General features: G+C 50.5%; 1 protein-coding gene across 2 annotated transcripts in view; it reads right to left on the bottom strand.

Annotated features, from left to right (window-relative positions):
• Positions 1-20,886, bottom strand: part of rbl1 (retinoblastoma-like 1 (p107)) — a 53,039-nt gene extending 32,153 nt beyond the window's left edge. Inside the window, exons 1-22 of one of the 2 annotated variants that reach the window (XM_062472931.1) lie at positions 20,588-20,886; positions 19,738-19,871; positions 19,420-19,620; positions 19,114-19,178; positions 18,874-19,002; positions 18,515-18,777; positions 18,341-18,405; positions 17,942-18,134; positions 17,282-17,448; positions 17,095-17,207; positions 16,337-16,440; positions 16,024-16,161; positions 14,809-14,973; positions 12,777-12,909; positions 12,359-12,631; positions 12,031-12,188; positions 11,681-11,857; positions 11,378-11,449; positions 10,992-11,064; positions 10,619-10,770; positions 10,324-10,491; positions 9,852-10,054 (exon numbers count right to left, since the gene is read on the bottom strand). In XM_062472931.1, the coding sequence (XP_062328915.1) occupies positions 9,857-10,054; positions 10,324-10,491; positions 10,619-10,770; positions 10,992-11,064; positions 11,378-11,449; positions 11,681-11,857; positions 12,031-12,188; positions 12,359-12,631; positions 12,777-12,909; positions 14,809-14,973; positions 16,024-16,161; positions 16,337-16,440; positions 17,095-17,207; positions 17,282-17,448; positions 17,942-18,134; positions 18,341-18,405; positions 18,515-18,777; positions 18,874-19,002; positions 19,114-19,178; positions 19,420-19,620; positions 19,738-19,871; positions 20,588-20,746 (3,300 nt within the window). In that variant the 5' untranslated portion in view covers positions 20,747-20,886 and the 3' untranslated portion in view covers positions 9,852-9,856. Of the gene's footprint in view, positions 1-9,558; positions 10,055-10,323; positions 10,492-10,618; positions 10,771-10,991; positions 11,065-11,377; positions 11,450-11,680; positions 11,858-12,030; positions 12,189-12,358; positions 12,632-12,776; positions 12,910-14,808; positions 14,974-16,023; positions 16,162-16,336; positions 16,441-17,094; positions 17,208-17,281; positions 17,449-17,941; positions 18,135-18,340; positions 18,406-18,514; positions 18,778-18,873; positions 19,003-19,113; positions 19,179-19,419; positions 19,621-19,737; positions 19,872-20,587 lie in introns of those variants that run through there. The other variant, XM_062472923.1, reaches the window with a different exon arrangement.
• Between the last annotated feature and the right edge of the window lie 2,639 nt (positions 20,887-23,525).

Raw genomic sequence — 23,525 nt, 5'->3', positions numbered from 1 at the left:
GGAGAAGAGGAGAGGAGGACGGAGGAAGGAGAGGAAGAAGGAGAGGAGGAGGATCTTTTCCCCACACCAAGCTTTTCCTCCTCTGAGGACCCGACTATTACACTCTCATCCTGGGAGACCCTATGATTGGAGGAAACCTCTCTCTCCCTCTCTCCCTCTCTCCCTCTCTCAACAGCTCATCACTGTTTCACATGGAGATCCCATTTGCCTGGAAGAGTGTGTGGCAGAGACTAACCCTAGAGACGTGTGTGTATGCGTGTGTGTATGCGTGTGTGTATGCGTGTGTGTATGCGTGTGTGTATGCGTGTGTGTATGCGTGTGTGTATGCGTGTGTGTATGTGTGTGTGTATGCGTGTGTGTATGTGTATGCGTGTGTGTGCACTTCACTGTTGTATGTTTTTCACTCAGCAATGTTATGATTCAGTGTTTTAGATAATGTTCACAACAAGTCTTCCAAGTGCAGATGGCGTGGATGGGAATGTGTGTATACTGTTCTCTATTCTAGTACATTTACATTTAGTCATTTAGCAGACGCTCTTATCCAGAGCGACTTACAGTAAGTACAGGGACATTCCCCCGAGGCAAGTAGGGTGAAGTGCCTTGCCCAAGGACACGTCAGTTGGCATGACCGGGAATCGAACTGGCAACCTTCGGATTACTAGCCCGATTCCGTCACCGCTCAGCCACCTGACTCCCCGTACCTAGTAGCTGATACTACTATCCCCCTCCTCCCCCTCCTCTCCTTTCTCCCTCCCTCTGCCTCCCCCCCTCTCCTTTCTCCCTCCCTCTGCCTCCCCCCCTTCCTATCCCCTCCTCCCCCTCCTCCCCCTCCTCTCCTTTCTCCCTCCCTCTGCCTCCCCCCCTCTCCTTTCTCCCTCCCTCTGCCTCCCCCCCTCTCTCCTCCCCCCTCCTCTCCTTTCTCCCTCCCTCTGCTTCCCCCCCTCTCTCCTCCCCCCCCTCCTCTCCTTTCTCCCTCCCTCTGCCTCCCCCCCTCTCTCCTCCCCCTTCTCTCCTTTCTCCCTCCCTCTGCCTCCCCCCCTCTCCTTTCTCCTTCCCTCTGCCCCGCCCCCCTCTCTCCCCCCCTCCTCCCCCTCCTCTCCTTTCTCCCTCCCCCCCTCTCTCCTCCCCCTCCTCTCCTTTCTCCCTCCCTCTGCCTCCCCCCCTCTCTCCTCCCCCTCGACCTGTCTAGGTGCTCCTCAATGTTGATGTCTGCATCTTTACACCTCTAAAAACTCAACGTGTGTGTGTGTGTGTACGTGTGTGTACGTGTGTGTACGTGTGTACGTGTGTGTGTACGTGTATGTCGTACGCATGTGTGTGTGCGCGAATGTGTAAACGTGTGTGTGTGTGTTTAGGGGAAATCAACATGGTTTCCAGGGGATACACAGCTCAAGGGCACAGCAGCATCAAACACTACTCTTTGATATAGATCTGACTAAGTCAGTGCCACACTGCTTCTAATTCCCCCCCACACACACACGCATGCACACACACATACCCACCCACCCACCAATCCCCCACACACACGCATGCACACACACATTACCCACCCACCCACCCACCCATCAATCCCCCCCCCCACACACACACACACACACACACACACACACACACACACACCCACCCATCAATCCCACACACACACGCATGCACACACACATACCCACCCACCCATCAATCCCCCCCCCCCCACACACACACACACCAAGTTACTCGCACACACATCCGCACACACATGCACACACACGTACCCACCCACCTATCACTCCCCCCCCACACACACACACACACACACATTCTAAGATAACACAGCCTACAGCAGAGTGACACCAGGGGTCCAGCATGGTAGAGTTAGGCCGATCAACTAATTAATATTAACACCAGCAGTGATGAACCCCCTCCTCAACACACACACACACTCTATGTCTCTCTAAATCTCTCTCCTTCTCTCTCTCTCTCTCTCTCTCTCTCTATCTCTCTCTCTCTCTCTCTTTGTCTTCTCTCTGTCTCTGTCTCTCACTCATCATCTTCCTCCAGGGACAGATCTAATTACATAGAGGCAGAGGTAATGAAGCTGGATGTCACTGTCATTAGTCACACTCTAAACACACATACACTCACAACCACCCACACACACACTCACTCACACACACACTCACAACCCCTCGCAGACATCCCTAGCTCCTAGCCCGTAGTTATTAGCCCCTAGCCACTACCCCCCAACCCCTATCTCCTAGTCCCTTGCTCCTAAGTCCTAGCCCACTTGGCTGCTTTTTGGAGATTGGCACAGTGTTCAATGTAGAGCATTCTATCATTGGAGATGATGACAAAGAGAGAGAGAGAGATTAGGCAGAAAGAGAGATGGAAGACTGGAGAAACAGACAAAGAAGGCAGGTGGGAGTGAAGAGGTTGAGAGTGAAGCAGTGCTTGCTGTGCAATATAATAGGAGGTTGAAAAATAAATAGCGTTTTTATCTGATTTCTTCCCAACATCCGTTTAAGGAAAGCAAAGCAATAACACATGCTGTTGTTCATAGCTTCACTTTAGGATATAAAATCCTTCTGAGTAATCACTTCACTGTCCTTACAGTCCTCCTTCCTCCCAGCCTCCAAGTCCTCCAGGCTCCCTCCAGTCCTCCAGTCCTCCAGTCCTCCAGTCCTCCAGTCCTCCAGTCCTCCAGTCCTCCAGTCCCCCAGTCCCCCAGTCCCCCAGTCCCCCAGTCCTCCAGTCCTCCAGTCCTCCAGTCCTCCAGTCCTCCAGTCCTCCAGTCCTCCAGTCCTCCAGCCCCTCCAGTCCTCCAGTCCTCCAGTCCTCCAGTCCTCCAGCCCCTCCAGCCCCTCCAGCCCCTCCAGTCCTCCAGTCCTCCAGTCCTCCAGTCCTCCAGTCCTCCAGTCCTCCAGTCCTCCAGTCCTCTAGTCCTCCAGTCCTCCAGTCCTCCAGTCCTCCAGTCCTCCAGTCCTCCAGTCCTCCAGTCCTCCAGTCCTCCAGTCCTCCAGTCCTCTAGTCCTCCAGTCCTCCAGTCCTCCAGTCCTCCAGTCCTCCAGTCCTCCAGCCCCTCCAGTCCTCCAGCCCCTCCAGTCCTCCAGTCCTCCAGTCCTCCAGTCCTCCAGTCCTCCAGCCCCTCCAGTCCTCCAGTCCTCCAGTCCTCCAGTCCTCCAGTCCTCCAGTCCTCCAGTCCTCCAGTCCTCCAGTCCTCCAGCCCCTCCAGTCCTCCAGTCCTCCAGTCCTCCAGTCCTCCAGTCCTCCAGTCCTCCAGCCCCTCCAGTCCTCCAGTCCTCCAGTCCTCCAGTCCTCCTAGTCCTCCAGTCCTCCAGTCCTCCAGTCCTCCAGTGTAAACAAGTGCTAGTATAGGAGTGTGTGTGAGTGTGTGTTTAAAGTGTGATGGGTGTATAGGTGTGTGTGGGTGTATAGGTGTGTGTGTGTGTGGAATATGTGTAGAATATATATTTTATATCCCATGCCACTTCCAGGACAGAAAGACAGAGACAGAGAGATGGAGAGAGAGACAGAGAGATGGAGAGAGAGAGACTGAGAGAGAGATGGAGAGACAGAAGGAGAGGAAGACTGAGAAATGGAGAGAGATGGAGAGAGAGACAGAGATGGAGAGAGATGGAGAGAGAGACAGAGAGAGAGACTGAGAGAGAGAGAGATGGAGAAAGAGAGAGAGAGATGGAGAGAGAGGCAGAGAGAGATGGAGAGAAAAAGATATTTGGCAACATTAATAATATACCAACTTGAATAATAATAACATGGATACAAGTTGTACACCTGTGTGGTGTAGCTACACGTATGTATATGTTAAACTGCCGTGTGTGTCTCTCTGTATGCAAGTGTATGAAATATAAGTATATATAAGGCCATGATTTACATTGATGAATATTTCTGTAATTCTACCGTTGCTTTGGCAATATGAACAATTGTTGTTTTCATGCCAATAAAGCCCTTTGAACTGAACTGAGAGAGAGAGATGGAGACAGAGATAGAGAGAGGAAGAGAGAAAGAGATATAGAGAGAGAGAGATAGAGAGAGAGAGAGATGGAGAGAGAGATGGAGAGAAATAGAGAGGGAGAGAGAGAGAGATAGAGAGAGATAGAGAGAAATGGAGAGAGAGATAGAGAGATGGAGAGAGATGGAGAGAGAGATGGAGAGAGGGAGAGATAGAGAGATAGAGAGATGGAGAGAGAGACTGAGAGATAGAGAGAGGGAGAGAGAGGGAGAGAGATGGAGAGAGACTGAGAGATAGAGAGAGAGACTGAGAGATAGAGAAAGATAGAGAGATGGAGAGAGACTGAGAGAGAGAGGGAGAGATAGAGAGATGGAGAGAGAGACTGAGAGATAGAGAGAGACAGAGATAGAGAGATGGAGAGAGAGAGATAGAGAGAGAGACTGAGAGATAGAGAAAGATAGAGAGATGGAGATGGAGAGAGAGTATTTAAGGGTTACTTACAGCTCAAGTTTGTCACCTGACACGTCTGCCGCTCTTAGTGTTGAGGAGCTTTCTGTCTAATCCCTCTCTAATCCTGCTCTCTAGCCTTCTCCGTCACACCTCTGCTCCCCCCCTCTCTATCTCTCCCTCTCTCCCCCCCTCTATCTCTCCCTCTCTCTCCCCCCTCTCTCTCTCCTTCTCTCTCCCATTCTCTCTCTCTCTCGCATTCTCTCTCCTTCTCTCTCCCATTCTCTCTCTCTCTCCCCCTCACTCTCTCTCCCTCCCTCTCTCTCTCTCTCCTTCTCTCTCCCCCCCTCTCTCTCCTTCTCTCTCCCATTCTCTCTCTCTCTCCCCCTCTCTCCCTCTCTCCCATTCTCTCTCTCACTCTCCCTCTCTCTCTCTCTCTCTCTCCCCCTCTCTCTCCCCCTCTCTCTCCCCCTCTCTTTCCCCCTCCCCCTCTCCCTCTCCCTCTCCCCCTCTCTCTCCCCCTCTCCCCCTCCCTCCCTCCCTCCCTCCCTCTCTCCCCCTCTCCCTCTCCCTCTCCCTCTCCCCCTCTCCCTCTCTCCCCCTCCCTCTCCCTCACACACACTCCTTCACACCCTCACATACAGTCCCACACACAGTTACTTTCACCAGTTGAGTGTGTCCATCACAAAGAAGAATGTAGCAACACAAACACAGACACCTAACACACACACCCAACACACACACACACCCAACACACACACACCCAACACACACACACCAACACACACACACCCAGTCACCTCCATGCCTAAGCTGATGGAGGATTATTGGTTGATCCCATTAAGACTGAGACGACTTTCACAGCCTAGAGGCCCCCAGCTAACCAAAACAGATCCAACATGGCCGCTACAGTAACCACAACAGATCCAACATGGCCACCTGAGCCACGCCCCACTGGACGCTTACATCCTCCAGAGCATCACAGAGAGGAAGCAGGAAGTTATTACCATGTGTGTGTGTCTGCATCTCGAAAGAAACAAACCCACAAACACCCCTGCCCCCCCCCCCCCCACACACACACACACACACACACACACACACACACACACATTTCTGTCTACCTACACTCAGATCCATCCTACAAACCCTGATGGTATTTTGGCGGCAGACAAATGACAATTTCAAGGAAGAGACGTTTACGGATCAGAAGCTGCAGAGGAAACAAGCTGGATTCATGTTCTACACACTGAGAGGAACAGATAGACACAGTCTAATTCCTCTCTGGAAACAGCACCGAGACACCGAGAGACGGAGAGACGGAGAGATGGATAGACGGAGAGATGGAGAGATGGAGAGATGGAGAGCTAGAGAGATGGAGAGATGGAGAGATGGAAAGAAAAAGTAAAAAAAGAGAGATGAGGTTTGACTGGAATAAATTACACTGTACATTCTTGGTCTCTGTGTGTGTGCTTGTGTGTCATTTCATGTTTGTGCGTGTGTCCTTGTGTGTGAGTGTGTCTTTGTGTGTGTGTGTCCTTGTGTGTGTCCTTGTGTGTGATAGGTGGGACATCTGTATTCTGATTAACTTAACTTCCTATTTATCTCACTGTCACAGTCCTGACCATACACAGACACACACACACACACATGCACGCACACACCAGAAGATATTAAAGAGTCAGACACCACCTAAGCTGTCTGTTCACCTCTCCCCCCCCCCTCCTCGTCTACCCTCTCGCCCCTCCTACCTCTCTCTCCCCCTCTCTCCTAAGCTATACCTCTGACTACAGGATAAGGGGGTTGTAATATTGCTTGCACAGCTTGAATGTGAAACTTTTCAATTTAATCATTTTTCTGTGCAGAGAATTTACCGGGTGGAACTCTTCCCTCTCTCCTCCCCCCCCTCCCTCCCCTCCCCCCCTCCCTCCCCTCTTCTTTCTTCTCTAAAGTGCAGATGGATATTTAAGGTCTGTATCTAATTTAACTTGGATTCCATTATGGTGATGCTGTGACAGAGCTGGATGTGAGAAAGAGTCTGTGTTGTGACAATGCTGCAGAATCTACACCAGAGAGAGACACATTAACCTTATCAGGCCTTTCGCTGGTCTCATCCTCGCTGTGGTCCTGCCTCAGAACGAGGCAGAGAGGGAGAAGGAAGGAGGGAGGGAAGGAGTGAGTGAGGATGAGAGGGAGAGACAAAGGGAGTGAGAGAGTGAAAGATGAGGAGGGGGTGAGAGAGACAGAGAGATGGATAGAGAGAGAGAAAGGGGAGGGAGGGAGAGAGAGAGAGGATGAGAGGGGGAGAGGGAAAGATGGGGAGGGAGTGAGAGGGAGAGACAGAAAAGAAGGGAGGGATTGAAAGAGAGAGGACGAAAGAGAGGGTGAGGCAAAGGGAGAGTAAGAGAGAGGAAGCTAGGGAGGGAGAGGGGCACATTTTATCTGGTGAAACAATTATAATTTTCCTGGTTCTGTGTTCGTGATGGTGTAGCACAACAGTCCATTTTAAATTACGACTGATTACATTTCTTCATGGTTTCTATTTTAAGATACACATATATAATACATCTATACTGCAAAAAAAAGAACAAAGATCCCTGATACATTCCCAGCAGATCCTACTACACGATCAGACCACGCTCACACACACATACAGTATACACACCCATACACACACACACACACATGTTCACCTACACATGGCACCTATCTTCTCTGCCAATTAACCCTACGGTTGGGAGGCAGGTAGTCAACAGGGTGTGAAATGCAAAACACACACCGCTAATTAAACTCTGGATATCTGAGTCCAGTCTCACACACACACACAGTTTGCACACAAGCACACACGACACATGTGCACCCACACACACTCATACGTACACACATGACACACACACACACACACAGTGAGAAGCCTAATCATTGGCCTGGAGAGAGAGCTCAACACTGCCAAGAGAGGGAGGTGTGGAGCCAAGCCTGTGTGTGTGCGTGAATGTATGAATGTGTAGGTGTGTGCATGAATGTGTGTGTGTGTAGGTGTGAATGTGTGTGTGTAAGTGTGTGCAGGTGTGTGCATGAATGCATGTGTGTGTCTGTGTGTCCGCAGATACACACATGCCCTGTTCGTCCGTGTGTGTATCTGTATGTGTGTGTGTCTAACCCACACTCCCCAACAGACAGGACACTCACTGTAACACAGACGTATAAATACACTCTGTGGAATACGTCTGTGTGTGTGTGTGAGTGTGTATGTGTGTGTGTGTGTATGTGTGTGTGTGTGAGTGTGTATGTGTGTGTGTGTGTGTGCCAGCGTGTGTTTTTGGCGCATGCAAGATGACAGAAGACAGTTCGAACTCTGCCAGGAGCTAATTGATTTGGCTTGAACACGTCGGCTGTACTTACTCACAGAGTTAATTAACTTTACTTTTCATTTGCTTCATGAACAGAATTTCCTCACTCAGATTAGGACACTCGCACACATGCAGACACACAAACACACAAGCAGACACACACACGCACACACTCACGGACAGCCAGAGACAGAGTCCAGACCTCCCAGATCAAATAAGAGACAATTTATGTTTCCTTGGGTGTGAAAGTCTGCCTCCCCCCCTAACCCCCCCACCAGACTCCCCTTTAACTCCCCCCCCCCCCTCAGCTTGTGTCTTTAATCAGGAAGTCTCACTCCCATACCTGCAGTTAATCAGCCATAATACCTGTGTGGTGATGAGATCATCATGTTAATCTGCTCCACCAGGGTCCGGGTTCACCAGGGTCAGGCAACACCAGGGTGCGGGTTCACCAGGGTTCACGAGGGTCAGGCAGCATCAGGGTCCACCAGGGTCCGGGTTCACCAGGGTCAAGCAGCACCAGGGTTCACCAGGGTCCGGGTTGAGTCTCTCTACTCCATCACCCACACACCCCTGAGTCTCTCTCCTCCTCCTCCTCCATCACCCAGACACCCCTGAGTCTCTCTCCTCCTCCATCACCCACACACCTCCTGTGAGTCTCTCTCCTCCTCCATCACCCACACACCTCCTGTGAGTCTCTCTCCTCCTCCATCACCCACACACGCCCTCTGAGTGTCTCTCCTCCTGGCAGACAGGTAGAACCCCAGGTGAGATTAATCCCAGATGGAGTCGAGGTGACAGTAATCCCAGATGACGGGCCCGGTGAGCCAGTTTAGGGCCGTTCAGCCATCAGATCTCCAGGAAGTGTTAGGTCTTCACACAGGAAGCAGAGTGACACCTGAGCACTGATTACCACAGAGGTGTGAGCTGCTAATTGGATGTGTGTGTGTGTGTGTGTGTGTGTGTAGCTAAGTAGCCTGGCACCCTGCTATGTCAGCTAGCTACCATCTGGGAGTATTACCCCTGCACAACATGTCAACTGAGAGCCTGTGCTGGAGTGTATGTGATCGAGTGTGTGTGTGCACAGTCCAGAATGGCTGAGTGTGTGTTTGGTGCGTTGTGTGTTTCCAATGCCAGCGCAACATCACCAGCTCAGCAGGTCTGCAGTCTACACCGCCACCTGGTGGACGGAAGTGGAATGGCAGGACATCCCACTTCACCCAGAGCAGCGTTAACCTGCAGTGTCCTCTCACTAAAACAGTTCTAATAAAACCGAGATCCACGTGATCTCATCCAGCATGACCTGAAAAGCACAAAAGTGTTCTTTTCTGGCCAAAACAAGTCATTCCCAAACTGCAAATGTACACAAACACGTCAAACTAACATAAAACACACGAAACACTCCCGGTAACCGTGAACTTCTCTTGAATGGTTCAACCAGCCGACCTGATTACATTTACATTTACTCATTTAGCTGACGCTCTTATCCAGAGCGACTTACAGTAAGTACAGAGACATTCCCCCCGAGGCAAGTAGGGTGAAGTGCCTTGCCCAAGGACACAACGTCATTTGGCACAGCCGGGAATCGAACTGGCAACCTTCTGATTACTAACCCGATTCCCTAACCGCTCAGCCACCTGACTCCCTCTGATTACTGCATTACAGCTCCTCCTTCCTACATCACCTGTGATTATCGTGTAAACGAGTAGCTCAGACACATAAAAGGGTAGAACTGCGTTTCACAACAGCGAACATTAGTAAGACGTCGCTCTTCTCTGTATAAACATCACAACCTAGAAAGACAAAACAAGTCAGGTCTTGTATGGGCAGTTTTATTGTTCAAAAGTGAGTGATTGTAATTAGTTACAGAGGAACCCTTGTCTGGTTGGTTAGTGGCCAGACGTGTATAGTGGATATGTGATTATAACACTGATACCTTCCATATGAACTGTGTTCACATGATCTCTCTCTCTCACAGACACACCATAAAATAACCTGTGTAGATACTACACATCTAGAGAACTGTACAGAACATTGCCTGCCCCCCCATCCCCCGGTACACACACATATACACACACACACACACACATCCACCCCCCGCCCCCACACACACCCCTCAGTGGTGCTTCCTCTCAGACACCACGTCCTGCAGTCGTCGTAGCAACACGTCCTCGCTGCTGTCACACGCTCGCTTGGAGGGGGACGCGTCCGCGTAGTCGCCTTCCATAGAGAACGCCCTCTTCCTGCTGGGCGGGGCCACACCCCCCTGGGCCCCGCCCCCCTGACGGATCATCCTGTTAATGTCACTCAGCTCCTGAAGGAGAAGACGGGTTGGGGGAGAGGAGGGAGGAGAGGTGAGGAGGAGGGAGGAGAGGATGTGGGGATGGGGAAGGAGAGAAGAGGTGGGGAGGAGAGTTGGTGAGAGGAGAGAGGAAGAAGGAGGAAGTTACCATTTTGAGTAAAACTTTTTTCTCGTTTTGGAAAAGTAATGACAACCAGCTCCACCTGGACTTACAGGCACAACCCAGCAGGGGGCTGAGAGAGGAAGTGTGTGTGTGTGTGTGCGTGTGTGGGCGCACGTACCTTGGAGGGACTGCCGTTGATGCGGTAGGTGTAGGCGGAGGAGGGGGGGGGGCAGTGGGGAGGCTTGTGGGGGGAGACGTAGAGGGTGTGCTTCTGGGAGACCCGGCGGGGGGAGAGGGGCTGGGCTCGCACGGACGGGAACGGAGACAGAGGGGGAGGGGCCTCCATCTGAGGACACACCAGGGGGGGACATGTGTGTGTACATGTGGATACGTGCAGACGAGGGTGTGTGTGTGTAGGTGTGTGTAAGTATGGATGTGTGTGTGTGTGTGCGCATGTGTGTGCGCGTGCGTACCCTGGAGTCGTTGCCAAGTGTGGCATAGCGCAGGGCGAAGCTCTTCATCTTCAGAACGTAGATGGTGTTATAGAACTGGATGAGGTCACCACGCTCCTCCTCTGATTGGCTGGGACACTCCTCTCGGTTCTCCTGATTGGCTTTCTCTGTGACTGACGAGCATGAGATACAGGGCTGTTAGAGAAAAGAGGTTCCTACAGAACGGAGCTATATCAGTGTGTGTGTGTGTGTGTGGCTTTCTCTGTGACTGACGAGCATGAGATACAGGGCTGTTAGAGAAAAGAGGTTCCTACAGAACGGAGCTATATCAGTGTGTGTGTGTGTGTGTGTGTGTGTGTGTGTGTATGCATGCGTGTGTATGCGTGTGTGTTACCTCCTGTCGTGGGTTCCACTTCCATGTGCTCGTCAGGTTTCTCTTTGTGACAAAGCAGTACACTACGATACACCTGGACACACACACACACACACAGACAAAAGCGACAAACACAGAAATTATAAACTTTTTGGACCACTGGCGGCAAAAACAAGCCTGAATTTACCACCAATAACAAATATAACGCGATAACAAGTTAATCACAGCGACAAAAATTACACTTGCAACGATTTATCGGAATCGTGACCAGGATTGATGAGTCACCCCCTGCGACAGGTTCATGACAGGTTACAGACTTTAGTTAACCGTACAGAACACATCTATCATAGCAGAAGAGCAGTGATTGGCTACTTCCATGGCAGATCCCATTTGATTGGCCCACTGACCTGACTGCTGGCCTGTGGTTGGCTACGGTAGCACTTCATGATATCCTGGAAGGTGTGAGGCTCTTTGGTGATCTGGAGACACACACACACACAGGTTATCACAGATCTATGACTGATTTTAAACCAGCAATGACACAAAACAGGGTGTCTTGGCTGGTGATTGGTTGGTCTCGAACTGACACATATACAGCCATCAAATGACTGGCTGAGAACAGACGGAGAAGACAGGTGATTGGTTGAACACAGACGGCGCATGAAGGTGATTGGCTGAACACAGATGGCGCAGGCAGGTGATTGGCTGACCTTGGAGATGATGTAGACGGCGGAGAGCAGGATCTGGTCCAGGTGTCGGTCCCTCATGAGGGAGGAGCAGTGGACCAGGGAGTGCTCGAAGCAGGTCCAGATCTTCCCCCTCAGCTCCGGGGAGATGTCCAGCTTCACACACAGGTCTCTCAGACGCACACTGGCCAGGTGGTACACCTGAGGAGAGACATGGCACTCAAGAACTGGGCGTGGTGTGTGTGTACCTTCCTGAAGAACAGGGCGTGGTGTGTGTACCTTCCTGAAGAACAGGGCGTGGTGTGTGTACCTTCCAGAAGAACAGGGCGTGGTGTGTGTGTACCTTCCTGAAGAACAGGGCTAGGTGTGTGTACCTTCCTGAAGAACAGCGCTAGGGACCCGGTGCGTCTTGGACGCGTAGCGCTTGGCTGGGGGGCGGGGCTTGGGTGGCTGGGGGAGGCGGTCAGCAGGATCTGAGCCGTGATTGGGCCAGACTGGATCAGTGTGATTCCACCTCCGTTGGTCTTTAAACCTTTAAACATCAAACACACACAAGCATCACATGAGTGTTTGTTAAGAGAGTGTGTGTATAAGTGTGTAAGCATGTGTGTGTATAAGTGTGTAAGCGTGTGTATAAATGTGTAAGCGCGCGTGTGTGTGTATGTATAAGTGTGTAAGCCTGTGTGTGTGTGTGGTCGGTACCTTGCAGGGGGAAGGTGAGCGTCTGGCTGTTGGGAGAGGACATGAGCAGGGTGGGGCTGTCTATCTTCAGCATGGCCCCGGGGCTGAAGCTCAGCCTCTTAGCAGGGGAGGCCAGGGGGCTGTGGGCAGGGGGGGCCAGGGGGCTGTGGGCAGGGGGGGCCAGGTGCCCCGGGGGCCTGGGGGGGGGCTCGTCCCCAAACAGCCGTCTCTTGGCGCTGCCGGCCGCAGGCGAGCTGTAGCGGTCATGGACGGAGAGAGGGGAGGGGGGGACGTCTGGGGGGGAGAGAGGGGGGTTACTGATGTTACACACACACACAGACAGACAAACACGTTAACAGGTACTTGTTAGCAAAGATACATCCCATTTACCAATGTCTGACTACAAGCACATACAACTACAAAGTTGACACACACACACCTTTGCGGGCGCTGCCCAGGGCGGAGCGGAACTCTCGTATGCGCGGGTGGACGATGGGGGACAGGGCGACCAGGGGCAGGTGGGCGGGGCCAGAACTGCCGCAGCCCGTGTCAAAGCTGCCCGGGAAGTTTACCTGGAACACACACACCTGGTTAGAACTAGCTCACCTGGAACACACACCTGGTTAGAACTAGCTCACCTGGAACACACACCTGGTTAGAACTAGCTCACCTGGAACACACACCTGGTTAGAACTAGCTCACCTGGAACACACACCTGATTAGGACTAGCTCATCTGGTTAGAACTAGTTCACCAGTGTGCACCCTACCTCCTCCACAGAAGTGTGTTGTGTCTAGTGTCAAGTATGTGGTGTATAGTACTCTAGTATATAGTATGTAGTGTATTGTACGCTAGCATCAGAGCCTGTTTAAGGAGAGCCTGTCCACTCCCTATTAAGCCCCATTATACCGAATTTTGTTGCAGTTCCACCAGAGTTCCACTTGGAGTGATCGCGAGCGAGTGCAGAATGAATGAGAGTCTATGGAGCTAAACGGCTAAATTTATCTCTTTCGCATGATTGTTGTTGAGAAATCTCAGATAGTTTTTGCATGTTCAACATGGATTATAGGTCGAAAGTTGAATGAACGAGTACTTATGTCCTTTCGATTTCTTACTGGGTGAGTCGTTGTTGCCCATAACATGCTAGCATTCTGCTAATGAATGCTGATTGGTTAGTGAAGGACTGACTACGACCAGAGATCCCGCTTGATGGCATCCGAAGCGGAACCAGAATGTCAGAGCATTAGCAACATTAGCAACAACATTAGCAAACCAAAACTCTTTCTAGCATGTGTATTGACAGGGAGAGCCTAACCTGTCAGCTGTGTTGTCGATGCCTCGAGAGAAAAGTGGAAGTAACCAGAGCTTGCCGTCAAGCAGTATCTCAGGCCGTACAATGTGTATGACGTCATTGACATTTTAAAAGGCTTTTTAGAACAGAAAGGCGACTTTAAAACAATCTAACACCCAGCAGTGTGGTTTTTTTGCCTCCCCTTTCGAATTCAGAATTCAAATTACTAGACAAAAAATTATATCCTGAGAAAAGTGGATTTTGTGGGGTATCGCTCCATAGACCTCCTTTCATTCTCGCTCGTTAGCGCCGTCACATGGAACTAGAGTGGAACTGCAACCAGTTCAGAACACGGAAGTTTCCCGAGAGTAAAGGCCGAATTATACTTCTCCGTCTCCGTTACGGACAGACGGACGGATCGGTTGAATTTATAGTACTCCAAAGGCTGTGGGTGCTGAAAAGGGAGTCAGGTGGCTGAGCGGTTAGGGAATCAGGCTAGTAATCTGAAGGTTGCCAGTTCGATTCCCGGCCGTGCCAAATGATGTGTCCTTGGGCAAGGCACTTCACCCTACTTGCCTCGGGGGGAATGTCCCTGTACTTACTGTAAGTCGCTCTGGATAAGAGCGTCTGCTAAATGACTAAATGTAATTGTAAATGAAAACACTTCACTGCCAGAAGAGTAGGTGGCGCTGCACTGCGATGCTAGCTAGGTTATAGAAAAGTCGGAGCAAATTTACAAATTAGCCGTTTCATCAATAAAATACGCACATTTTCAGCAACTACACTGCCCATTTCTCGTCACATTTTAATTCAGATGCTGATTTACATGTACTGTTTAGCTGAAAAATGAATTGTAAAAACTTACAGCAATGGCGGTCAAAGGATTCTGTTCTTCCTGTTTATCACGGCAACCCCGCCCCAGCCCCTGACGCAAGCAGTTCTTAATACGGACCAATCACAGCCAAGGGGTATCCGTAAAATGACGGACGGACGGACAGTCAGGAAAATCAGGAGGTGCACGAAGAGCTCTCTGAGGTGCTCGGAGAGGACACGGAGAGGGAATTTCTCATCGGAGAGGGCGTTCTCTGTGTCCGTCTCCGTAAAAACGGATAAAGTATAAATCGGCCTTAACAGTTCTCCCTATATTAGACATTCTCTGCTAGTATGCTAGTGCCCCCTACCTCCTCCACGGTAGGGACCTTGTTGCCGTCGGCCTGCAGCGCCCCCCAGAGGGCGGAGGAGGCGGTCCAGGCTCTGCTCTCCAGCACCTGCTCCTCCACAGAGTTCAGATGCTTCACCATGTCCCTGGACAGACCCTCCTCCGCCCTGATGAACACCTCAATCACCTGCACGCGCACACACACACACACACAATGTGTCTTTATAGCTTTTACAGTGTACGTGTGTGTGTGCATGAGTGTGTGTGTGTGCAGCATGTGTGTGTGTGCAGCATGTGTGTGTGTGTGCAGCATGTGTGTGTGCAGCATGTGTGTGTGTGTGTGCAGCATGTGTATGCGTCTGTGTGCAGCATGTGTGTGCGTCTGTGTGCAGCATGTGTGTGCGCGTCTGTGTGCAGCATGTGTGTGTCTGTGTGCAGCATGTGTGTGTGTGTGTGCAGCATGTGTATGCGTCTGTGTGCAGCATGTGTGTGCGTCTGTGTGCAGCATGTGTATGCGTCTGTGTGCAGCATGTGTGTGTCTGTGTGCAGCATGTGTGTGCGTCTGTGTGCAGCATGTGTGTGCGTCTGTGTGCAGCATGTGTGTGCGTCTGTGTGCAGCATGTGTATGCGTCTGTGTGCAGCATGTGTGTGCGTCTGTGTGCAGCATGTGTGTGCGTCTGTGTGCAGCATGTGTATGCGTCTGTGTGCAGCATGTGTGTGTCTGTGTGCAGCATGTGTGTGCGCGTCTGTGTGCAGCATGTGTGTGCGTCTGTGTGCAGCATGTGTGTGTGTGCAGCATGTGTGTGCGTCTGTGTGCAGCATGTGTGTGCGTCTGTGTGCAGCATGTGTATGCGTCTGTGTGCAGCATGTGTGTGCGTCTGTGTGCAGCATGTGTATGCGTCTGTGTGCAGCATGTGTGTGTCTGTGTGCAGCATGTGTGTGCGTCTGTGTGCAGCATGTGTATGCGTCTGTGTGCAGCATGTGTGTGCGTCTGTGTGCAGCATGTGTGTGCGTCTGTGTGCAGCATGTGTGTGCGTCTGTGTGCAGCATGTGTGTGCGTCTGTGTGCAGCATGTGTGTGCGTCTGTGTGCAGCATGTGTGTGTGTGTGTGTGCAGCATGTGTGTGCGTCTGTGTGCAGCATGTGTGTGTGTGTGTGTGCAGCATGTGTGTGCGCGTCTGTGTGCAGCATGTGTGTGCGTCTGTGTGCAGCATGTGTGTGCGTCTGTGTGTGTGTACCTTGAAGAAGTAGAAAGCAGGCAGCTTGAAGATGCTGATGATCCAGGGGAAGGTTCTGGGGGAGCTGTAGGAGAACAGCACTACCTCCAGGCAGCAGGCCAGCAGAGAGCAGTGGAACATGTCCTGCTCCAGCAGAACCTACAAACACACACACAGGCACGTCAGTTCTGGAGCACAGCCGTTCTAGTTCTGGAGTGTGTGGAACCTAACTATGTTCTAGAGTGTGGGACCATTCAGGTTCTGTTCTAGAGTGTGAAACCTATCCAATGTTCTGGAGTGTGGATGCATGCCGGTTCTGCAGGGTTCCACTCACAGCCATGTCCTTGCCGTGGAGCCTGCGCGTCTCCTGCAGCATGACGTTCTCCAGGACCTTGTAGTACAGGATCTCCCCCAGGCGCAGACGCTTCTCCGCAAAGTCTACAACAGAACCAGCCTGTCAGTCTACAACAGAACCAGCCTGTCAGGCTACAACCCCAGAACCAGCCTGTCAGTCTACAACCCCAGAATCAGCTTGTCAGTCTACAACAGAACCAACCTGTCAGACTACAACCCCAGAACCAGCTTGTCAGTCTACAACAGAACCAGCCTGTCAGTCTACAACCCCAGAACTAGCCTGTCAGACTACAACCCCAGAACCAGCTTGTCAGTTTACAACCCCAGAACCAGCCTGTCAAAAACCTCAGAACCAGCCTATCAGTCTCCAACCCCAGAGCCAGCCTGTCAGTCTACAACAGAACCAGCATGTCAGTCTAAAACCCCAGAACCAGCCTGTCAAAACCACAGAACCAGCCTGTCAGTCTACAACCCCAGAACCAGCCTGTCTATAACCACGGAACCAGCCAGTCTACAACCTAAGTGCTAAGGGAGTCAGATGGCTGAGCGGTGAGGGAGTCAGGCTAGTAATCTAAAGGTTGCCAGTTCGATTCCCAGCCGTGCCAAATGACGTTGTGTCCTTGGGCAAGGAACTTCACCCTACTTGCTTCGGGGAGAATGTCCCTGTACTTACTGTAAGTCACTCTGGATAAGAGCATCTGCTAAATGACTAAATGTAAGTGTGTGTGTGTGTCTGACCCATGTGTGATCCAGGCAGCAGGTGTGTGTCGTGTGTGTAGTGCTGTTTGAAGGCGTCTCCGAGCGTCTTTATTCTGGTCTGGACGTTCTCTAGAGGGTCTCTGGAGCAGGACCTGCAACACACACACAGTCAACACACACACACACCTGCTACAACACACACCTTCACACCTGCTACAAAACACACCTGCATATGTTGATGAGGGCGGGGCTGGGCGCGGGCCGCAGGCCGGCCACCATGCTCTGCAGCCTGCTGACACTCTGCGTGGCTGAGGACACGGGCGTCACCAGCTGCTCCTTCTCTTTCAGGTAGCGCCGCCCCGTCAGGGGGGTAGAGGGCGCCAGAGAGCCGGTCTACACACCCGCAGCCACACACAGCCACACACAGCCACACACAGCCACACACAGCCACACACAGCCACACACAGCCACACACAGCCACACACAGCCACACACAGCCACACACAGCCAGACACACACACACACAGCCAGACACACACACACACAGACAGCCACACACAGACAGACAAACACAGACAGACAAACACAGTTTTAGTTCTGTTCTTGTCTGGTTCAGTCAGGTAATGAGTTAGTTAGTGAGCTGGTAAGCTAGTTAGCAGGTAAGCTAGCAAGGTAGAAAAATAGGTAGCAGGTTAGCTGGTTAGTTAGCAAGGAAGCAGATTAGTAAGCAGGTTGGTTAGCTAGTTAGCAACTTTGTTTAAGTGCTGCTTGAGGTTAGCTGTGACGGTAGCAGGTTACCATGCTAGTTAGCATTCTAGTAATCTCCTTTGAAAAGTGCCGCTTGAGGTTAGCTGGCTAGGTAGCAGGCCACACGCTAGTTAGCTACCTTGTCAAAGTGCTGCTGCAGGTTGCTCTCCACCTGCTTGCGAGCAGACAGCTGTCCGTGGGCGGGGCTGGGGGCGGGGCCGGTCTTGCGAGGGGTTCCGATTTCTTCATCGGCGTCGGTGCCCAGAAACACTCGCTCGTCAAAGTCCCCCACAGTCAATACGTACTCCTCATACTCCCTATTCACCGACTTACTGAGACACACACACACCAAGTCAAAACATACTCCTGTTGGACTTACTAAGACATACACAATCAGACAAAACAGACAGGAGGGCAGATAGAGAGGCACACACACACAGACAGGTAGACAGACAGGCACACACACACACAGGCAGGTAGACACACAAGCAGGTAGACAGGCAGGCAGACAGGAAGGTAGACAGACAGGCAGACATACTTGTTGTCTGTGAAGTTGGGTGGATCCAGCAGCTGTGTCAGCTGTTCCTCATTCCCCTGCAGGATCTAGACACCAGCAGCACCGTCACAACATGCAGGGGAGTGTGTGTGTGTGCTGTTGTGTGTGTGTGTGTACTGGTGAGTGAGTGAGTGTGCGCTGGTGTGTTGCTCTCACCCCTCTCTGGTACAGCCGTGTGATGTAGGGTTTGAAGTAATGTTCCCGGATCCCCTTGGCTTCCATCACGAGCCCGTCATGTAACTCACACAGCCGCTCCATCACGCTGGGAGGCTCCATCCCAGGACCAGCCTCCATCACGCTGGGAGGCTCCATCCCAGGACCAGCCTCCATCACGCTGGGAGGCTCCATCCCAGGACCAGCCTCCATCACACCCCCCTGCAGGCCTGGGGCCTGGCTCTCGCTGCACACGCCCGGCAGCCCTGCTCACACACACACACACACACACACGATCAAATCACTTTAATCCTTTCTGTTGGAGCAGAACATCACATTTGTGTGTGTGTGTGTCTGTGTACCTCTGAAGAGAGGGTTGATGAGGTCTTTGCTGTTGGAGCAGAGCAGAGCGTTGTTGAACACCAGGTCCAGACAGCAGAGCAGCAGATGATATGAGTTCACCAGGTCATCACCTATCATCCTGAAGTTCCCTACACACACACACAGAGAGAGTCAGAGAGGCCAGGGCAGCTCTCCCCCACTGGGACACGTGTCATCATCGTGCCGGTTGACATGGTCGCCCCTCCTCCCTCCCAGCTCACCTTTCGTGTAGACGAACAGAGTCCAGCAGAAGCGAAACACGTCACTCACATGACACGGCTGCCGTCTGGGGGAACAGGAGAGGTCAACATGGGGAGGGAGAGATGGCTAGAGAGAGAGACACAGACAGACAAATAGACAGAGATCGATAGACAGAGACAGACAAAGAGATAGAGACAGCTGGACGGATGATTGAACAGACAGACAAGTGTAAATACAGAAAGAGACAGACAGACATACAGAGAGAGAGAAAAAGACAGATGGATGGATGATTGAACAGACAGACAGCTCCAGACAGGAAGTGTCACCTGTGTTTCCTGCTGCGGGGCTGGCGTGTGGGCTCTCCCTGGGGGTTCTGGAACATGTCCATGAAGATGGGCTCAAACTTCCTGAAGATCACCGTGGAAACCTCGAAGTTGCGCTCCAGCCTGCCTACGCGCAGCCTGAAGTCCTGAGGCAGGCTGGTCATCTCCAGCCATTTCTGCATCTTACTGAAGAACTGCAGCAGACTGCACATACAGGAAGTGTGTGTGTGTGTGTGTGTGTGTGTGTTACATCTCCAGCCACTGTTGGATCATACTGAAGTGTGTGTCCTCCATGGAAGTTTGTGTGTGTGTGAAACATACCTGAGTTTGGCAGTCCGGAGGATGCGGGTGAGAGACACACAGTTCCCCTCCATCAAGCCCTGACCCACAGTGGGAGTGCAGTTCTTCCTGCAGGCTGCGTACAGCGCACACGCCAGCCAGTGGACCACCTCTCCCTGCACGCACGCACATTACATACAAAGGAACCCCACGCTTATGACCACGGATAAAACAGTGAAACAGACACAAGCACAAAAACACACGCGTGGAGAAGACACACATCACTGACACACATGCGCGTGAAGATCGCACAGACATAAGAAAAACATACACGCAAAAACACGCAAAAACACATGTGCAGTCATGCGTGTTTCACGCGATAAGATTGAAAGCGACACACCATGGGGTTCTTTGAATGGGAGCGGTGTTTACAATGGTGACCTAATCAATTCAAACTTTCTTTGTATAGCCTTCTTTTACAAGTAATGTCACAGACGGCTACACATAGGCCTATGCCAACAGATTTGCACCGATAACTAGAAGACCAGGTAAAATTCCCCCCAAAAGATCTATCTTTTTTCTTGATCTTTACGAAAATCTAAATCTAACTTTTTAACAACATCAATGTGTGTGTGTGTGTGGGGGGGGGGGTGGTAGTTTTACGGTACGCGTCCTAGCAAAACACTAGGTTTTGTATGGAAGTGTATTCATGTGTGTTGTTATGTTCAAGGCGGTAGTGACGCGTACTAAACTGTCTATCAGCTACAAATCTAGAGAAGTGTTGCGCAAGACACTGATCACAGTTCAACCAGCATCAAACACAAAACCCTTAACACTTTTAGATTAACAACGATACCAAGTTCCGTAGAATAATAATATGCGGTGGGCTTACCTCCAGGGTGTATGTATTCCATATGGCTGCGAAGTTTTGCATGGCTTCAGTCGCGGTCTCCTCGTCCATATTAAGTTCCTGGCAGAGCGCGTCCAAACTGGTTCGGACGGAACTTTCGTCCATTCTCCCCGAATCCGAGTCGGACTCGTCCCCCCGCATTAGTAAATAATTACGTTCAAAATACGAATTAAAACCTCGTCTGATGAAGCTAAATAGTTCCAGCTCGCCACAATCACAACAGCGTCCGAATCCTCCGCTCTTCCGTTCCCACAATCCACCGCGAACCAAGTGGCGCGAAAACTGTCCCCCTGCAGCCAATGGGAGACTGTGACGCACACGGCCATCATGGTAATCCCGCCCCGTCCCCCTAACCCACTTTAACATCGACAGATCTACAGTGTTACCAATTTAGCAACTTTTCGCCTTTACTATTGACAACAAATCTTGTCTAGCGACTTAACGCTACTTTGGCAAATAATATTTTACTGATTTGTGAATTACGTCACGTTCTTAGTGTTCTGGCGTTCCCAATATTTATATAAGTAGGCTGTTAAATCTTAGAATCCTGCATCTACAGATCTAAAGGTTGACGATATCTACATTCAGGGGCGCCGTATAGGGGGGAAAAGTTAGGATTCTAAGGCCCCCAAAAAAAGGCAAAAAATAATATAAAATTATATTATATAAACCATCATCGAGTATATAATACATTTAAAATATAATAATACAATGAATGATCTCTTTCTTTTTACTTGTGTTTGGCAATAAAGGTTAAATATCCCTATTGACCAAAAAGTAAACATCCATATTGACCGACCATCCCCCTGTATCTGCATGAAATGGTTTGATCCTGCCTTAGCGCACTTATCGGTGACGGTGTTTAGTTGCAGTCAGTAGATGCGCTAGTCGCTAGAACTTAAACACAAATCAGGGTTTCGGAAAAGATCAGAGAAAAAAGAAAGACAGGATACACAAAAGAGAGGGTTTCAATCAGTAACCCAGTTTTTTAGGTGGGTAGCCAATCTGTGAGCGGTATTAACCTGTTGGTTTAATGTCCATATAAGCCATCTAGCTACCCAGCTAACAAGGGACGTCCTGGGGACGTCATTTTGTTAGCTGGGTACAGTGTTTCAAATGTACATTTCATCAACATTTAATCAGTGCAGGGAACGTCTGCTAAATGACTGAATGTAGACAGGGGCGCCGCCAGGAATTTCGGGCCCCATGGCAAAAATTCACACAGGTAGTGCGGGAGGGTTAATTAATGGATTGCTTCTTGGAGTTCGATAGTAATGGGGAGACTGGGGTCCTGCTGACTCATCTGTTGTTAAGTCTGTTAAAAGGGGCAGGGAGTCGGGACAATGATTTAATCTCAATATCTTGCTAAATGTTTCCAGAGCGATTTACAGTAAGTACAGGGACATTCTCCTCGAGGCAAGTGGGTGAAGTACCATGCCCAAGGACACAACGTCATTTTGCACGGCCAGGAATCGAACCGGCAACCTATCTATGAGACGTCATCATCTAGCAACTTTTCAGATAGGCCTACTTTACTTGTTACAGCTTTTTACTTTCACTCTTTACATTTTTTACACAAATATCTGTACTTTCGGCTAACATTTTCAAGCCAGGCTCATTACATTAATTTTAATCTGTTTTTGGTGGCATGATTTCCTCTCTCCTCTCCTCTCACTTGTGTGGAAAAAAAGTTTTGAAAGGTAAAAAAAAAGTGTGTGGGAAAAAAAGTACAAAAAAAAAAGGTTGGATTTTTTTTTCTCGTAAAAATGTTTTGGAAAAAAAAGTTCAAAGGTTGAAAAACTTTTTTTCCGAAAAAGGTTTTAGAGATTGGAAAAATATGTTCCAAAAAAAGGTTTGCATTAGGAGTAAAAGATGTTTGTACTTTTGCCATCTTTGGTTAACAACGACCAGAAACATTGTGGAGTCGGTTGACTGTTGGATTGCCAGTATCACTCTGAAAGAAATCACCCAGGACACCATAAGGAAAGTTGAGTCATCTTTTATTGCACAATAAAAGATCACAAACCAAGTATGTTCTGGATGATGTGATTGGTCCACAGGGGCATATGGGAGGAGCTAGTTGGGACAGGTAAATTAAACCCACATCTGTGATAGGCTGATGATGTGGCAGGGTGGGTATCACTATTTGCAGTTCAAATTTCTTCTCTCTCCCCAGCCCCCCCTCAATGTGAATACTGTGCAGGACAGCAAGGTTCAAATTCCCCCCTCCAGCTGTTCCGACACACACACACACACACCGTGACCTCGCGGGCAAGATGAAACAAACATGACCATCGTTTACACAAAGGACCAGACACAACAGAGGCAGCGCAGGCTGCTGTCATGACGATAATAAATACTCACTGACCTCCGACCCTTAGTAACACTGCACCGACAAGTTGCTTCAAGTTTTCACAAACAAACTAGCCAAGCAACAGAACATGGATATAAACAGGGAGTGGATATAAACAGGAAATGAGTGTGGGCTGGTGTGTGGAACAATATTGACCTATAATCTACTGAAGATATCAGTCGCCCCCCTCCCCTCCACCTCTCATGCTGCTTGTCTGTCTGACACGATAACTCAGCGATAACACACTCCAGTTGTATGCAGACTGTCTGTACGTCTTCGTGTCTGTCTGACAGCCTGTCTGTATCTCTGCCTGTGTTCTCTTCTCACCTGTCTGTCTGACAGCCTGTCTGTATCTCTGCCTGTGTTCTATTCTCACCTGTCTGTCTGACAGCCTGTCTGTATCTCTGCCTGTGTTCTCTTCTCACCTGTCTGTCTTTCAGCCTGTCTGTCTAGGACTAACTACACTGAAGGCCACATTAATATGTCTGCTAGACTCCTCACCTTGGAGACCAGGAGTCATGACAACGTCAGGCGGAGTCCCTCACCAGTCTGGGACTCCCGTCACCA

Source organism: Osmerus eperlanus, chromosome 1, assembly GCF_963692335.1.
Source record: "Osmerus eperlanus chromosome 1, fOsmEpe2.1, whole genome shotgun sequence".
NCBI lineage: Eukaryota > Metazoa > Chordata > Actinopteri > Osmeriformes > Osmeridae > Osmerus > Osmerus eperlanus.
The sequence above is the reverse complement of the archived record's forward strand: the minus strand, read 5'-3'. Positions and strand labels throughout refer to the sequence as shown.